Source organism: Giraffa tippelskirchi, chromosome 12 (assembly GCF_054371585.1).
Source record: "Giraffa tippelskirchi isolate mGirTip1 chromosome 12, T2T-mGirTip1v1.2.pri, whole genome shotgun sequence".
Taxonomy (NCBI): Eukaryota; Metazoa; Chordata; class Mammalia; order Artiodactyla; family Giraffidae; genus Giraffa; species Giraffa tippelskirchi.
The window spans coordinates 119,746,902-119,763,662 of record NC_137286.1 but is presented as its reverse complement, the minus strand read 5'-3'; the positions used below and the strand labels follow the sequence as shown (position 1 = coordinate 119,763,662).

The 16,761-nt window shown below is 33.1% G+C and overlaps 1 protein-coding gene across 9 annotated transcripts in view; it reads left to right on the top strand.

Annotated features, from left to right (window-relative positions):
* MYCBP2 (MYC binding protein 2) overlaps nucleotides 1–16,761 on the top strand; it is a 256,043-nt gene that overhangs the window by 194,956 nt on the left and 44,326 nt on the right. For 5 of the 9 annotated variants that reach the window (XM_081550021.1, XM_081550018.1, XM_081550017.1 and 2 more), the window contains 2 exons: nucleotides 1,572–1,694; nucleotides 4,559–4,714. In XM_081550021.1, the coding sequence (XP_081406147.1) occupies nucleotides 1,572–1,694; nucleotides 4,559–4,714 (279 nt within the window). Of the gene's footprint in view, nucleotides 1–1,571; nucleotides 1,695–4,558; nucleotides 4,715–15,450; nucleotides 15,553–16,761 lie in introns of all 9 variants that reach the window. The other 4 variants (XM_081550022.1, XM_081550019.1, XM_081550023.1 and 1 more) reach the window with 2 other exon arrangements.

The window sequence follows — 16,761 nt, the reverse complement described above, 5'->3', positions numbered from 1 at the left end:
AAGCTAAGTGAACAAATAACAAAGCTGGCAGATGGTAAGGTTAGCTATTATTGTTAAAATGTAAAATGCTTTCTATACTAAGGAGTAAGTTTTAATATGAGAAATTGTATTTCCATCTATTTAGAAAGTAGAAGGTTCTTTCTGTATAAAATGCTTCTTAAAATTAGGATGGTGTTTCTACTAAGGTATATACTCAACCCTAAAAGAGGTGTAAGAGAAGTTTACATTTCTCTGTAATCACTTAATGATTTTTTTGCTATATGTGTGTGTGTGTGTGTGTATATAGTGTGAATCTTAATATTTTGATATAAAATCTGGGGTAATAAGGAAAGAAATAAGAAGCTAGTGCCTTAAAGTCACTAAGATTAGTTTGATGTGTTACTCAAATAGTCTACTCGTTGGTATTAGTATGTAACTGAATTTAGTATGGAAATAAGATTTGGCACTTTAGTAATTTATTCATATAGAGCAGCATAAGTAAAACAAAACCTTTTCTCTTTGTGAAACTCCTTTGTAGGTCTTTGATGTCTGTAGATAAAGCTAATAGGCAAAGATGTGGTCAAAACAGACATACTTGATACTTAGACCTTCTCAGCCTAGAGGGTGAGAGCAGAGCTGTCTTTTCCATTCAGATTATTGTTCATGGGTAAATTTCAGAAGAAATATCCCACTGCTGAAACACCTCATACTGAAGAGTTTTGCCTAAGAGAAGTGCTAGGATTGGTTTCTAGAAAAAAAAAGCCTAGACATGCTGGTAAAGAGTTAGACCATACACTACCACCAGTATAGCAGAATTCTGACTTATGGGTAGGAAGAAAACATTGCCACTTTCTTCTAATTCCATTTCAATTTAAAGGTATATAAATTTTAAAGTATATTTTAAACCATCAGCTATTCATAATGCTGTTTTAATGAAATAAATACTATTTCTCTTTTTCACCATTCATTTGATAGATCTTATTTTGCCTTTTATTAGTTACATTGTGTTAATTAAAGTGCTTATAAAACCAGGTTTATCATCCTTCCATTTAGGGAACATATCTTTTATATAATGAATAAAAATAAGTACAAAGTTAAATTTTCCATAATTTTCACATTGAGAACTTAAAATATTTTATAAGTGAAAATTTCTTTTGATACCGTATACATAGATATTTTCAAGATACTTTTCTATTTGAATACTGGTATAGAAGATATTTTAATTTCTGATTTATGGGACATCCATTTTTGTTTTATAAAATGTCCTTGTATAAGTTTGTTACAAATACGAGTTCCTGGTCCAGAAATATTAATATACATTCAATTATGTATCCTGCCACAATAAAAGCAGATTGACTCCATAAGAGCATATTCCATTTCTAAATATAAGAGTGAATTTGATAGATGACAACAAAGCTTTGCCATGTACTTGGTCGGTGTCAGTGACCTAACTGGTAGGCTTATTATCAAATCTAAATGTGAGGTTATTTTGAAATTTACTCATCATAAAAATCTTTCTTGCCATTTCTCTCTTTATTCTATAGAGAATAACATATAAGAAACTAATTTTATAGATGTTCCTTTTATTGTAGAACAAGTTCTTCTGGATCAAAATTCTCAAACTCCTCCTCCAAGCCCTTTCTCAATACAAGCTTTTAATAAAGGGGCAAGTTGCAGTGCCCAAGGATTTGATTATGGACTTGGAAATAATAAAGGTAGGTGTTTAAAAGTGAGTTTTTTACTTACCTAACAATTGTAATATTTTTATTACCTTCTCTTATACCCATTATTATTACTTTTCACCCACAGAACTTTTTTAAAGTTTGTTACTAGAAAACTAACAAAATGCTTATGAAGGTATTCTTTTTTTTTAATTAATTTATTTTTTATTGAAAGATAATTGCTTTACAGAATTTTGCTGTTTTCTGTCAAACATCAACATGAATCAGCCGTAGGTATACATATATATTCACTATTGAAGGTATTTTTTTAACAAGTTTTGGTTTTATCCATTTTAGCTTAAGTTTATAGTTCTTGTTTACTTGTTCCCATTTTATAAACACTCATTTTGAATTCACATCATTAAGATTCTATGTCACTATATCTAGTAGAACTTTTTTTTAATCATCCACTTGCTATTAAATGTTAATGAGCAAAAAAAGAGCTTTCCAAAATGATCCATTTAAAATCAAAATATTTTGAGTAATATTTTTAAGTAATATTGTACTTTAGCTTTATTAAATATGTGTGATTTTGAATGTAATCAGTTATCTTAGTTAATTTTGAATTATATGAAATTATATCTTTGGGTTTGATTATATAATGAAACCAAAAAATTGTAAAAAGTAAAACAAAACCCCTAAGCCATATAAATATTAAAAGTATACAGTTTGTTTTGGTAGCTTTAACGGAAGAGACCAGAATCATGGACAGTCCAAATAATAATTACTTTGGAATAATTTATGCTTGAATTTCATCTATAGCTCCATTTGTATGTAAATTTCAACACATTGTTTCTTATGAACCTGATCCTAACTCATAGCTTCAAAATCAGCAATACTGTCAGCAGGTGGCATTCAACTGGGCAATAGGAAAGAGAAGATAGTCTCCATGCAAATACTCTAACTTTAAAATGTTATTTAAACTAATTCATAGGATTTGATTTCCAGAAACAAAGACAGTTGTCTTAATACCTGACTTGCAGAGAAAGGGAGATCATGATAGTCAACGAAACACAAAATACATCATTATGGAGGAAATACTCAATTTAAAATAAAATCATTTTCTATTTGATACCTTTATTGCTTTCCACAATGTATTTTTATGAAGGAAGCCTTAGCTATAAGATTTCTTTTTGGCTCTTCCTCCTGTATTGGATCGCTCTAACCTACAGGCTTAGGTACTGTCTGCTCACTCATTTCTGGTAGCTCAGATTTCAGCTAACTTCAACTAGATCTTCATGCTTAAGTAGGGTAAGTGCTTTGTGGTGTTTGCTTCATGTCCCTTTCCTTCTACCACTGCCAGTCCTTAAATTAAAATCTCAGTGTTTACTTACCACATATACCTGTATAGTAATCTGTTTAAAGCCATGTTTAATTCAAATTGTATGCTTTAAGTCTCTAATATGTCCAAATTGTACTGGTGGCTGTCACATTAAATCAGTCTTTAAAACATAGTTTGATAAAACAAGAATAAAAATCAACTTTTAAGAGACACAGACATTTCTGAGAACATTTGGTCTTTTTTTTTTCTTGAGAACGTTTGTTATTAAATAAAAATAGTGTATTACTTTTTAAAAGTGACTTTGCTAATATTGTTCAGAAATAGCATGGACTTGTTAATAGACTTTAAAGATACTTACATGGAGCAAAGAAATATTAAGAAATTGTAATCTAATTATATATATCTAACCTCTTATTTTTATCTTGCCTTTAGTAGTAGTTCTCGTTTTCTTTCAGAAACGTTTTCTTGTTTCTGAACTACTCCAGGTTAACCAATTGTTTTTTGCAAAAATTCTTTTCCCTTAAAACAATTTTATAAAATTCTTCTTCATCTTTAAAATCTTCCCTGTAATCTGCAGCATTGTTTTTTTTTTTTAAGTAAAGACATGTAACTTGTGTTCACAGTTCTTTCCATATCTATTTCTTGTTGGTGTTTCGTTTACAATTTTATTTATGAAACTTTATTATATTGAGGGAATATGGCTAGGAAAGTGCTGTTTTCCGGTTTCTGCCTCAGCTAGTCTGGATATGTTTTTTGTTCTCCCCTCTTCTTTAACGTCAGTTAAACCTTTGAATATATATATTCTCATGAATAAGGAGCTATCATCCATCCAATTATATCATTTCATATTTTTTTATTTTTGTACTAATGTCCTTTGTATTTAATTTGAAGGAAATTTCAGAATTCATGTTTGAGATACTGTTTAAATAAGGTAGATTATATTCCTTTTTATCTTACAGGTCTGACAGATTTTTATATTGTCTATCTGAGCAAAAGAGTTCATGCTTTTAAAAATGTATGATTTCTTTGGCAATAGCAACTTCAAAAAAGAAAATATAAATTTAGTAATTTATAACTATAAATATTACTAAGTTAATAATATACTTTGCCTCCCTTCAAGTCTACATTAAATTATTCATATTATTTGCATATTTTCTGCATAAAGTATACTACATACGAGGCAGAGTGGTGATAATCATTGTCAGATACTGCATAGAAGACAACATTAACTTAGATTTCATTTATACTTGTATGATACAAATCAGCTTATCATAGTTACTTCATAGACTCTGTATTTTCTTGTGCTACTGCTAGATGTTATAAATAAATTTAAACGGATTTGTTTTTATAGTTGGGCTATTATGTAAAATTTGTTGGAGTGCTTCTATTATTAAAACAACACACAGCATTCAGTCCCTAATTTGAGGATAATGATCACCAACTTCCTTAAGAGCTCTGAACTGGCATTGTTTTATCTAGTGTTTGACTATCTGAATGTCATATAGCACCATTTACTTTGCCATTTTGGATGTTAATTAATAACAAGTTGTAGTCTTGACTGTTTTGCCTACTGCAGGTGACCAACTGAGTGCCATATTGAATTCCATTCAGTCACGACCCAATCTCCCAGCTCCTTCCATCTTTGATCAAGCTGCAAAACCTCCCTCTTCCCTAGTCCACAGCCCATTTGTGTTCGGACAGCCCCTTTCCTTCCAGCAGCCTCAGCTTCAGAGTAAGTCTTGTCAGCCTTACCTGCCTCATCAAACCATTTCTGAAGCTTTGTTCTGAGTTGTTTATCAGTTGCTAATTATTTATCAACTCACCTAGCTGGTTTTATTTAAAGAGGATGTTATCCTTTCCCATGTTTTTGAAGCACTTAAGCTATTCTGACCGAAGACATTCCTCAGCTAAGACATTTATTTGTAATCACATTTTTTATTAAGTGTGGTTATTAAAACATTACTATTATTTTTTGTTCTAATTCCAAAATAAGCAAATCATACTATAAAATATAGAAAGAAAACATTTGATTTAATATTTTTTATAAAATGCATGACTATGGTAAGCATCAGTTCTAGGGATAACTTTTGTTGATTTACATTGGAGTTTTGTTACTTAGCAATGCCCCAAGAGAATGAACCTATTTCACTTTACCAGTGAGTGGAGGAGAGGCCGTACTGGGCAGGTTTGTTTGTTTCTTTTAAGTGAATTTGGTGTCTCTGAAATGACTAGCAACTTAGGTTTCCAGATTATCTCAAATTGTCTCTTTTCTTGCTTTTTGTTGTTGTTGTTCTTAATATATTGAACTGATCATTTGATTCCAGTTCAGCCTTCTAGGCAGAAGGGCCTTCATCCATGATATCGATAGTAATTCATACTGATCTGGAAAATAGACCCAGACAAACTGCACTTATACTTAGCCAAGTCTTCTTTTTTCTTAATAAGCTGCTGAGGCTTCCCCATAAATGTCTCAGAACTCCTAATATGACACCAATATGCTCTTCTTGGCCTTCAGTTCACATACTGGCTATATAGTATGTAAACACAGTCACTGAATTGAAAGAGTTTATCTCAGCTTGTTCAGTCATTTGTCTGAATTCAAGTGCATGACCTCTTTGCTTTAAGAAAGTGCATTCACACTTAGATCTAAGTTATTTTTCTACAAAAATACCTTCGTAACTATTATTGAGATTACTTAAGAGAATGCCAGCTGGTTTAGTTTTTGTTAGGAGCCAGGTAGTATATCGTTAGCAAATGATATTATTCATTGTGATATTATTATCTATCTTAGGAAAAGAATATACTGGAGTATAAGTTTTTTCTAGGTTTGCGCTAAGCATCAGGCAAGTTCAATTAATTAGTTTGTAAATATAAGTAGTATCAATTTCTAGCTAATTATCTCCATCCATATATAATATTCACTTTAATGTCTTTTAAAAGAAGAATTTCAAGGAAACATAATAGTGTCATGTTGTGAAATAGTGTTTTTCTTCCTTGATTAATATTATGGTGAAGACTTAGTTTACCCATTTAATGGAGCAGCAAACATTTTACATTCAGATGTACCCAGGTTGTAGGAAGTCTTAAAGGTAAGGAAAAGGAAATAAAAGGAAAAAATTGTAACCAGGCAGAAAATTCATATTAAATATAAAATTTTAAAAGAGAAGTTACCCTGATAATGTCATAGTGGCAGCAGACAAGAGAACCTATTTGTTCTTCCTCAAGGGTCATTTCAACTCTTTTCAAAAACTTGTCTAAAAAAAGTATAATTACTGTTTTTATTTTACCAAATTACTTAATAAAATATTGTGAAACAAAATGTAAAGACCATAAGAAAATCAGATTTGTCTTTTTTAAAGGACAATAGGTTCCTAACTGACATTGTGTCAGTGTAATTTTGTCCACATTGTGTCTGAGTGTTATTAGTACCACCCCTTCCTTTACCACTATTTTGGAGCACATTTGAAATCATAGCATAGAAATGTCTCAGAATTACCTGTTTTCTGAATCATTTCTTGTGTGTGCTCCAGTGATATAAACTTCTTATTCTCAGCATAATATCACTGAAGCTTGATTACCAGATTCCAGAAACCAGAAGTTTTAATCTTTAGCACAACTAAAAATAAGCATGGAATCTAAAAATAGTTTAATGTTTTATAAATAAATTAAAATTGTAGTAATCACATCATATTGGGAAAATTGAATGTGGCAGAATTAAAATTCCGTAAGATACTCTTTCCTGAATTCCACTGCTGTCCATCCCACCAGTTTTTCATATAGCTTCAGAAAATGGCTTATTCATACTGAACTTCCCTTTACTAATTATTAAAATAAGAATCATTTTTGTCTTTCTAAAATAAAATATTATGTATAGAAGACTGTATTTATCAATTTTTGCTTATGCTGATAAGTCACCACTATGTACTAAATACTGTCCTTGAGCATTGTAGTATATTCTCATTTGAGATGATATCTTTATCTTACAGGTAAAGAAATGGAGGCTTAAAGAGGATAAGTGATATGCCCTAGAAACACACATAGTAAATGGCAGAGTCAGAAGATGAGGCCAGTTCTGACTACAAAGGCCATGTTATATATCTAGCTTTGCCTATTAAATGAAAAAAATCTGTTCTTTAATATATAATATTTAAACTTCTGTTTCCATTTAGTTCTAACATCTAGGACATTAGCTTTGTTTGTATTGGTTATTTTCCCCTTCATAGTTTAAGAATGTAGCATGATTTGAAAGGAAAATATTTTTCAAATACCGTAACTAGAGTTCCCAGTTAAGTAGATGGGCTCTAGGAGGACATACATAAACCTCCTTACATGTCAGCTTTATGAGCATTATTGTCAGTATTTCTTTAGGTTTTCCTCCCCCTAAGCATAGGGTTTTTTAAATTAATCTTTGAAATTGAAAATAATCTGACACATTAAATTAATTTGGTTATTTTTTAAATTAGCAAAATTATTTTGCACATGCACGCATACATATGTACATGCAAATTATTTCATCTTTTAATGAAATAGAATAATTATAGGAATAAAAGTCACAAATTTTCCTTGTCTTACCATATTTATATGTATGCAAAGGCATGAGAGAGGTGTGTACATAAACTTTTCCTTTGCTATCCTACCATTTACTTTTTTATTTCAAAATTATTTAAGTAGGGTTTAGAATTGGTAGGTAATTTGGCAGTAAGTTTCTAATGGACTGAGGGGGGGAATTGTGTACGTGCCCATTTTCTTCTAAGAATATTGCATTCTTAATTTTCATTATCTTTCCTCATTTCTTTTGAAAACATCATTTTATTTATCCCATTGCCTCTGACAGTATCTCACACATCACAAGCATTCAGAGAGTATTTATTGATTGTGAACCCCTAAGATAATCACTTCTGCAGTATGAACCATGAGTTTGAGATGATGTGTTTCTTATTATCTTATGATCAATATTCCAGAATTTATTCATAGCACATATTCAAAATAGAGAAGGAGTATTTCCTTAGTAATTAAATCCAGCTTTAATGTTGTGATGTCTAATAATTCTAAGTTTATACTGATGGAATTTTACATAAGATAATCCAATCGAAAAAGTGTTTTTCACAGGACTATGTTTAACATAAGTATTTTCTAGCTGCTGTCCAAGAAGCTAAATAATTTGCTTCTTTTTGTAGGAAAAAATGTCAAATAGAGCATTAAGACAGTTGATCATTTTTTCAGAGATTTTAAATATATAACATATAATATGGATATCATACTTTCAAGCTCAGCTATGAGAGTTCTGTGTTACTTTGCAACAAGATTTTTTCCTTTATACTCATTTATCACTTTCTCAAGTGAGATAGAAATTTTGCTAAATGTGACAAGAGTCCGTGTGAGTATCTGCATGCATAGTGATTAGTGTTTGAATATACTACCATTTACTAAAGTAGTGTAATTTACTTACCTAGCCTCCAATGATGTAGTGATGGAAAGACTTTAAGCTCAGATTTCCTCTCCAGCCACTCCCTGGCTTTAGTTAGGTTACTTGACATTTCTAGAGCCCTTTTTAACTCATCCATAGAATGCAGTGCCTGATGATCATTATCTGCTGATACATGGCCTTTTGATGCAAACATTCAGCATCTCTCACAGTCCAAGGCAGAGTGGGGAACAATCACCATCTCAGACAGGTCATTCTGTTCTCTGTGGAGTGCGTGTCAGGATGGGATTTGGAAAGGCACAAAGGAGGTTTTTTAGCTACTGCTCCACACATTTTCATAGCTTAACTTCATTATTTGCTTTGAGATTAATTCTTCGTAGGGTAACACTGTAACCAGATATTGGTATTAGAGGCAGGTTTGTTTCTGAGTCTTAGACCTCATCTTTATCCTGGACCGCAGCCCCAGCCTAGAGTCTGTCCACTTGTTCCCTTGCCTGCTGTGAGCTGTGGCATGGATGGACCGCTTGACTTAGGAAGGAGACCTGTGTTTTAATCTCTCTCCTCCCTCCAGTTAGTTTTGTGACACTAAGCTGATTTCTAAGATCCTTTTCCTCTTTATAATTTTTGTCAAGTAAAATTAAAGGATGATATCAGCAGATTTTATAAAATCAAATAATCAAGTTCAATAGAATTTTTCATGCTTGAGCCTATAGCATCTGTCACAGGGGCCAATATGTTTATTTCAGTTGGGCTCTAATGTCTAGCCTCCCTACACATCCTTGTCATTTCAGTCCTGAGCCAGAATTTATCTTCATTCCGTGTCACCATCTTCTCGGTGGGAGCAAAGTCCGGACCTGTGTTCCCCTTCCTCTTCTTCAGCCCTGATGCAGTTCATTCTAGAAACTGAAGCCCCAGAGAATGCTGCTGTTGTTTATAGGGCAGTGTGCCTTAGTGCATCTGTTTGTCTGCCTGGACATTGCAGGATTCTGAGAAAGGAAAAGCGTTCACAATCCTTTGAGACTTACACTGACACAGCATCACATCTGCCATCCTCTGGTGGTCAAAGCAATGCACTTACATTCAAGAATGGAAAAATAGACTCCACTCCTTGATTAGAGTCGTTTGCTGGAAAGGGGCGTGGATCAGGGGTGGGAATAATTGTCACCATATTCTCGAATGATTGATTAGATATGTTAAGTTTGAGATGCCTGTTAAATCCAGTGGAGATACCTAGTAGAGATTGACACATGACCCTGGAGTTCAGGGGAACTGTCTGGGCTGGACGCATAAGTTAGGAGTTCGTTTGGTTATAACAGGATAATTTGAGAATTGTTATATACACTTAAAGCCCTAAGGGTGGATTAAATCAGCAAGAAAGTGGGTGTAGGGAGTAAAGAAAGGATACCTAAAGACTGAACCCCGGGAGCATTTCAGTGTTCTGACATAGGAGAGAGGAGAAATCAGCAAGAGAGACTGAGAAGTGGCCACAGAGATAGGAAAACCAAGCCAAGTGAAGAAAATTATTTCAAGGGAACAGTGATAAAGTGTATCAGATGTGGCTGATGTGTCAGGTAAAGTGAGGAATGAGCATGACCATTGGATTTAGCACCGTGGAGGTCACTGATGATCTTGATAAGAGCAACTCCAGTAGGGTGAGATGCCAAAGCTCAATGGAGTAGGTTCAAGATAAAGAAGGGAATGAGAATTGAAGATAGTTATTATAGATAAATCTGTCATGTTTTACTGTAAAGGGAAGGAAAAAATAAAGTGAAACCAGGACAGAGGATGTGAGATTTGGAGAGATTTTTGTTTGGTTTGGTTTTTAAGGGGGGAAAAGGTAACATTAAGGTTGTTTTTTTAATGACAGTGATCCAATAGAGAGAAATATCGCTGATGCAGGAGAGAGGGGAGAATTGCTGAAACAGTATTCTTCCATGGAAGAGAGGGTGGGATTTAGCACAAAGTGGAAATGTTAGCCAAGTAGGAGGAGAAATAGTTCATCCATCAGATCAGGAGAGAAAAGAATACATAGTGTTAGCAGCATGAGAATCGTCTCCATTTGTTTTTTGTCTTGTTTTGTTTTCTCAGTAGAATGGAAGCCATCATGAGCTCAGAGTTAGCATGGGGAGAGTGTGTTGGTGGTCTGAGGAAAGAGGAGAAAGTATGAAATAGTAATAGCTAGCACATGGCAGTCCTTTACTACATAACAGGCACCATTTTAAGCACTTCGAATGAGTCAGCTCATTTGATTATGTTCAAAAACATGATTCACTTAAGAAACTTCATGCATTGGTAGCTTAGAGTGTTAGTGTCCTAATGGCACTACATGATGTGGCGCCCCACATAATGTGGGGCGCCACATCATGAAGGTCTTGTAAGCCATTCTCAGTAGTTTAGAATTTATACTGTGTGTAAAATGAATAAAGTGTAGGGAACAGATGAAGGGTTATATAGTTCTGCAGAATTTTAAATAAAAAGAATGATGTGATCAGTCTTATATTTGTGAAAGATAACTGAAAATATTATGAGAAGGGTTCTGGAGAAAGGGAGAGTGTTAGAAGAAGAAATTCCAGAGAAGAGCTGAGTAGGGCTTAAACTAAGGTAAATTACAATGGGAAAATAGAAGGAACACGTTTAGAAACGTGTAGGCAGTGAAACTGTACTGCTGCTGCTGCGTCACTTCAGTCGTGTCCGACTCTGTGCGACCCCATAGACGGAAGCCCACCAGGCTCCGCTGTCCCTGGGATTCTCCAGGCAAGAACACTGGAGTGGGTTGCCATTTCCTTCTCCAATGCATGAAAGTGAAAAGTGAAAGTGAAGTCGCTCAGTCGTGTCTGACTCTTCGCGACCCCATGGACTGCAGCCTACCAGGCTCTTCTGTCCATGGGATTTTCCAGGCAAGAGTACTGGAGTGGGGTGCCATTGCCTTCTCCCAGTGAAACTGTACAGGACGTGCTAATCACAGTCGAAGGAGCCAATCTAGAATGACGTCCAGGTTTCCCTTGTTTTGGAAGGTTGTATGCTTACCTGATACCAATACACGGAATAAAAAGCAGATTTTAAGGAAAAATGACTTCAGTTGGGTAACTTAGCTTCCAGAAAGCTATAATATAATTTGAATAAATATTTAGCATCTCCATAACTGAAGATGGCATTGTTGACTAACAAGTTGATAATACATCATTACAGATTTTCATCCATCTTCCTTTCTGCATTTGTATCATGGGTTAATATTATATTCTAGTGAAAGGCATATTTCTGTTTTAGCCTAAAGTTGAAAATTTTGTTCTAGTTTTATAATTCATTTAGTATACTGACACTTATGTAAATAAATTTTAGTTTCAATTCTGTATCTTAAGTTCTTTTTCTTCTGACACATTTATTAAGATTCTGTATCTTGTTAGTGCTTATTCATGTCTATATTTATTTATGTTTATGTTTTTCAAATGTAGAAAGAAATCTAGTTGTATGAATCTTTCACAAACGATGATAACATTGTGTCATGTTTGCAGTGGAATGACAGGGACAATGTCCCTGACTTCACTCAATTTGAATCTCAGTAATTGTACATTTGCATTTTTCTCTGAATAGAACTACAGATATTTTGACAGTATAGACTCTTATGACAGGCAGTAAGTGGTTAAGCTTAACCTACAATTCAGATATTCTGGAAATTACTTATTTTAAAGCTATTTGTTTTTTAAAAAAATTAAAAAGCTAGTGTATTGGTTATTGAGGAGACAATTTTTATAAATAATAGCTTCAACCTAGCCAAAAGATGTGAACAATCAAAGTATATGCAGATAAGAAATAAGTATAATTAAGTGTAAGTATTATTCCCACATCTGTCTATTGATGTCTTGGAGGGTTTAGAATAAGGTGATAGTGATGACAGTTGCACACACAAGCTAGCAGTTGTCTAGACTGACAGCTTTAGATGCAAATCCACTGGGTGTAATCCAAAGAAAACAGAAACACTTATTCTAAAAGATACATGCACCCCAGTATTTGCAGAAGCAATATTTATAATTGTCAAGACGTGGAAACACCCTGGGTGCTAATCAACAGATGGATAAAGAAACTCATTGCTTCATTGTTGACTCAACACTGAAGGAATATAGGCGTGCATGCTCAGTCGGGTCCAACTCTTTGTGACCCCATGGACTGTAGCCCGCCAGGCTCCTCTGCCCATGGGATTTCCCAGGCAAGAATACTGGAGTGGGTTGCCATTTCCTTCTCCAGGGGATCTTGCTGACACAGAGATAGAATATATGCCCCTTTTTAAATCTAAATGGTGATGGGTGCCTTGATTCTTCCAGTGTATTGTCCCACAACTTGTCTTTGGCCAACTGAAATGTGAATGCTTTCCTCATTTAAAAAAAAAAACAAACTTTTATTACCATTAGCCTAGGGAATAAGTTTTTAAATACAGATTACAGTGAACTCAGAGTTTCTGTGACCAGAGAATGAATGAAATATTCCAGGGAACTTGATACTTGGGATTTAAAACAAAACAAAGAATAAACGACATGTCAAGAACCATATTGTTAATAAAGGGATATTTTATACCAAACAACATTGACTTCAAATGAGTACTAGAGAAAAAAATCCTGCTTTTTATTTTGTTTTAAGGATTATTCTCCTTAGTTAACTATATTATGCATAAAAAATCAAAAGCCTACAGAGATTAATAATCGGTTTTATCTTAAAGAAAGATAAAAAGGTTCATGGTTAATCTTCATCAAATGTCTAAAAGTTGATCAATTTTTTCTTCTGTGCATAGGTAGCAATGTTTCTCTTAAGATTACTTCTGTTTTTAAATTGAAAGATAAATCTTTAGTTCAAAGTATTTTAAACATGGGCAGATTTTATTAAATTAAATGTCTAGAAGAAGTGTTATGTGAAATCTCAGGTTACTTTATTTAGGCATTTAATAGTAACCTTTTTTAGACTTTCAAAAAATATTTGTTTCTTCTTGTTCACTCTGAATCATACCTGTTCTCTTTAGGTTTTGTAACATACTGAAAAGACTTCAAGCATATTTTGGCTTCAAAACCTCCTCCAGGAGTTTGTCTTTAAACCTCTAATATCTTATCCTACAAGTGTCCATGTATCAATAGTTTTGTACATTTACGTTATCGGTACTTTTAATTAAGATATTCTTCTAATTTCTTGCTCCTGTGTCCCCATGCTAAACCCGGTCTTCACAAATTTTTAGTGACCAGGCTATGAAACTGTGTCCTTACATGGGCATTTTGATTTGCCCTTGAATTTCAGTCAAAAACTGGCACTTGCCTAACTGACATTTTTGGTGACAGTTGCAGACTGAGTATTAATAGCATAAGAACTCCTTTTGTAGAGTCTGATACCTTTGAGTTTTATAGACTTTAAAAAGAAGAATACTCAAACATATTAAAATTTTAACAGCTTTTTAACTTAGACGAACATGACTTGATGGCATGTGGGTCCATCCCTCCATCCACTCCTACCTTTCTTTCCTGAACCAGCTACAAGGGGTCTTTGCAGTTGTCCTTATTGACAGAAATCACTCTAGTCAGTCTTTGACTTTTGTTTTGCTAAGTTCAGTTGTTGATTCTAAGATTTCATTTTACTTGCTCTGTTGGCAGTGTTTAACAGGATTGCTCTTTCTCCCTTGAAACACCTTCTTCCTTTTCCTGTGGGTTATCTCCTACCTCAGCCGTTCACCTCTGATCTCTTTACTACATCCTCCTCTATTCTGTATTTCTAGGAATGTCCAGGTTTGTATTCTGAGGTCTCATCTAGACCTTGCTCCCCAAGTGGTCTTATCTGGGTGTGGAGCATTACCCAATATCTGTGTGCTTATGACTTCCAAGTTTATCACCACTCCGTCTAGGGTATACGTGTTCGTTGTCTTTCTCCTTTTACTGGAAGATAAGTTCCGTAAGAGCAGGGACTTCATTTGTATTCATTACTTTTTGCTGAGTTTCTAGGACATTGTCTGACACATAATGCATACACCATACCATATTTAGAAGGACATTTGGCTTATGAATAGTTCATCTTTAATCTTGGCCATAATGATGAATCGTTCAACCATTACTTTTTCTCTTGAGATAAGTGTGTGTTCATTTTTTTTTATTTCAGTAATATTAAGAAACTTATCTCCTTGTTACCTGAATTTGTTTCAGCTCAGTTGATTACATTTATTTTAACTGCCATGAATTAAAATTTTAAATAGTGGATTAATTTTCAGATTTAGAAATTTCTTTTTAAAGCATATTTAAAGTGCTTTTGAAAGACCACTTTAAAGGTTCTGTTAATTCTTTGAAAAGTATATATATTTTTTTCATTTTAAGGACTTCATTTTCTGCATGGTGAATCATTAATGTGTTTAACATTTCAGTGACTTGTAATTTTTTTTTTTTTTGCTTTGTTTGTGTTGTGAGACATTTTGTAAATAAAATTTGGTATCTCAGTAATATGATCTACAAAACAAACGCTAAATATTGGGATTGGCACTAGTAGTTTTTACTGAAGATGGACTCAGAAAAGTAGTCGACCATAAATGTCAACTTGGGTCCATTCTGAGATGCATACTGGAAAAATTATAGTCCTGTGTCCATACAGAAAGCCAGAGGACAATAGGTTAAACTGTAAGTAACGTTTTTTTATCTCACACTGTTTACCAAAAAAATTACTTATAAACTTTTATTTATAAGTAAGTGAGCACCAAATTAAAGAAAACTGAGTTAAAGAAATATTAGTCTGAAAAGAAATGCTCAAATTTGATTTATCAGTGCTATGACTGTTATTTAACTTTTAAGCTAACACATTTGGCGCTGTCGTTATTAGTCTTAATTAATTAATTTGACCATTGTTTTCAGTTTTTAATTTTAGAGAAATATAAACTTACTGAAAATTTTAGCAGAATATAAAATTTTTAATAGCAGTTAATAGTTGCGCATACCATTTGAAATGCTTTGTTTCTGCTTGTGTTCTCTGCTAAATTTTTTTTTTCCATTGAATCTGTGCTGCTTCTTTGCCAATGTTTTCCACTATAGAATCTCCATCTCGCAACCTTGCTTCTCGTGAGCGCATTTACAAAAATTATGGTGTAGCTGGGCCTGCCTCTGCTCTCTCATCTCTGTCTCACAAACTGAAGGGTGGGTATGCGTGCCTCCGTGGATGGGCCATTCTTAATGAACGTAGGAGCTTTCAAGAAAGAAGTTTTAGTTCACCTCAATCATTTTCATCTCATTCCATTTAAGATTAAAGTTTATCATTTTATTTAAACTTGGTATTTTGGGGTAATTTGTGATGTATCTGTTCAATATTGTATTGATTATCCTAATTGATATGCCTGTTTACTCTATCTGTAGGTTAAATAGTACTCTTGTTTAATTTCAAACCTGTATGAGGTCTTAAATAAAATAAGTACATAGAAAAAAATGCCTTTGGGGAATTGTAAAGCCCTTATGACCAGAACAAAGTAGTATATGTGTAAGCCTCGAACACATTGTGATCTGTAAGAATATAGTGTCTTATGTGACAGGTTAGTCTTAGACTCATTTTTCTTATTTAATGTAAAAATAATTTTCCTGTTCTGGTGTTTTATGAGAAACAGTTTAATAATTTAAGTTTTTTAGTTTACCTTTGTTTTCAGAGCAGTCCTATATGGCTTGAGTCTTCCTTATATTTTCCTTAGTCACTTAATTTTAGAAATGTTTAAGCTATTGACAATTGATAAAATGTCAGACCATTTTAAAATTTGCTTTGGTCTTTTAAAGTACTGTATATTCCTAATCACGTATTTTTGTCTTAGAGTAATATTTAATTTAACTTTTAAAATCTTGTATTCTTAAAAATGGGTAAAACAGTTTTATATTTCTCCTTTTTACAGTTGACAGTAATACTATATAATATTATGGAATAATTGTAGAACCTGTTCTCTGTAGTATATAGTCTTGCGTAACCCATAAGTAGTATATACTATGGCATATCATATTAGAGTATAATGGATATATTATAGAATGGTATTATATAACCATTTATTTATGATTTTGGCATAAGTGCAGGTTATTAATGAATGAGTACTTAATATTTAACATTTTAAAATATTTAACATTCTAATTTGTTAGAATGTACTAAATTTTTATCCTATCTTGTAGTATTTTTTCTTCAGAATTCTTTTGAGATTAAAGAAAGTGTCTATTATCACTTAAATTTACACATGATAAACATAAGCATTAAACAAAATTAAGTGATGAATGTGAAAGTATTTATGATCTAAAGCTTTTTGACAAAGTGTGTTTATATTTAGTGATACTTAAAACAGCCATATGACCATTTTTAGTAATACTTAACTGCATGCC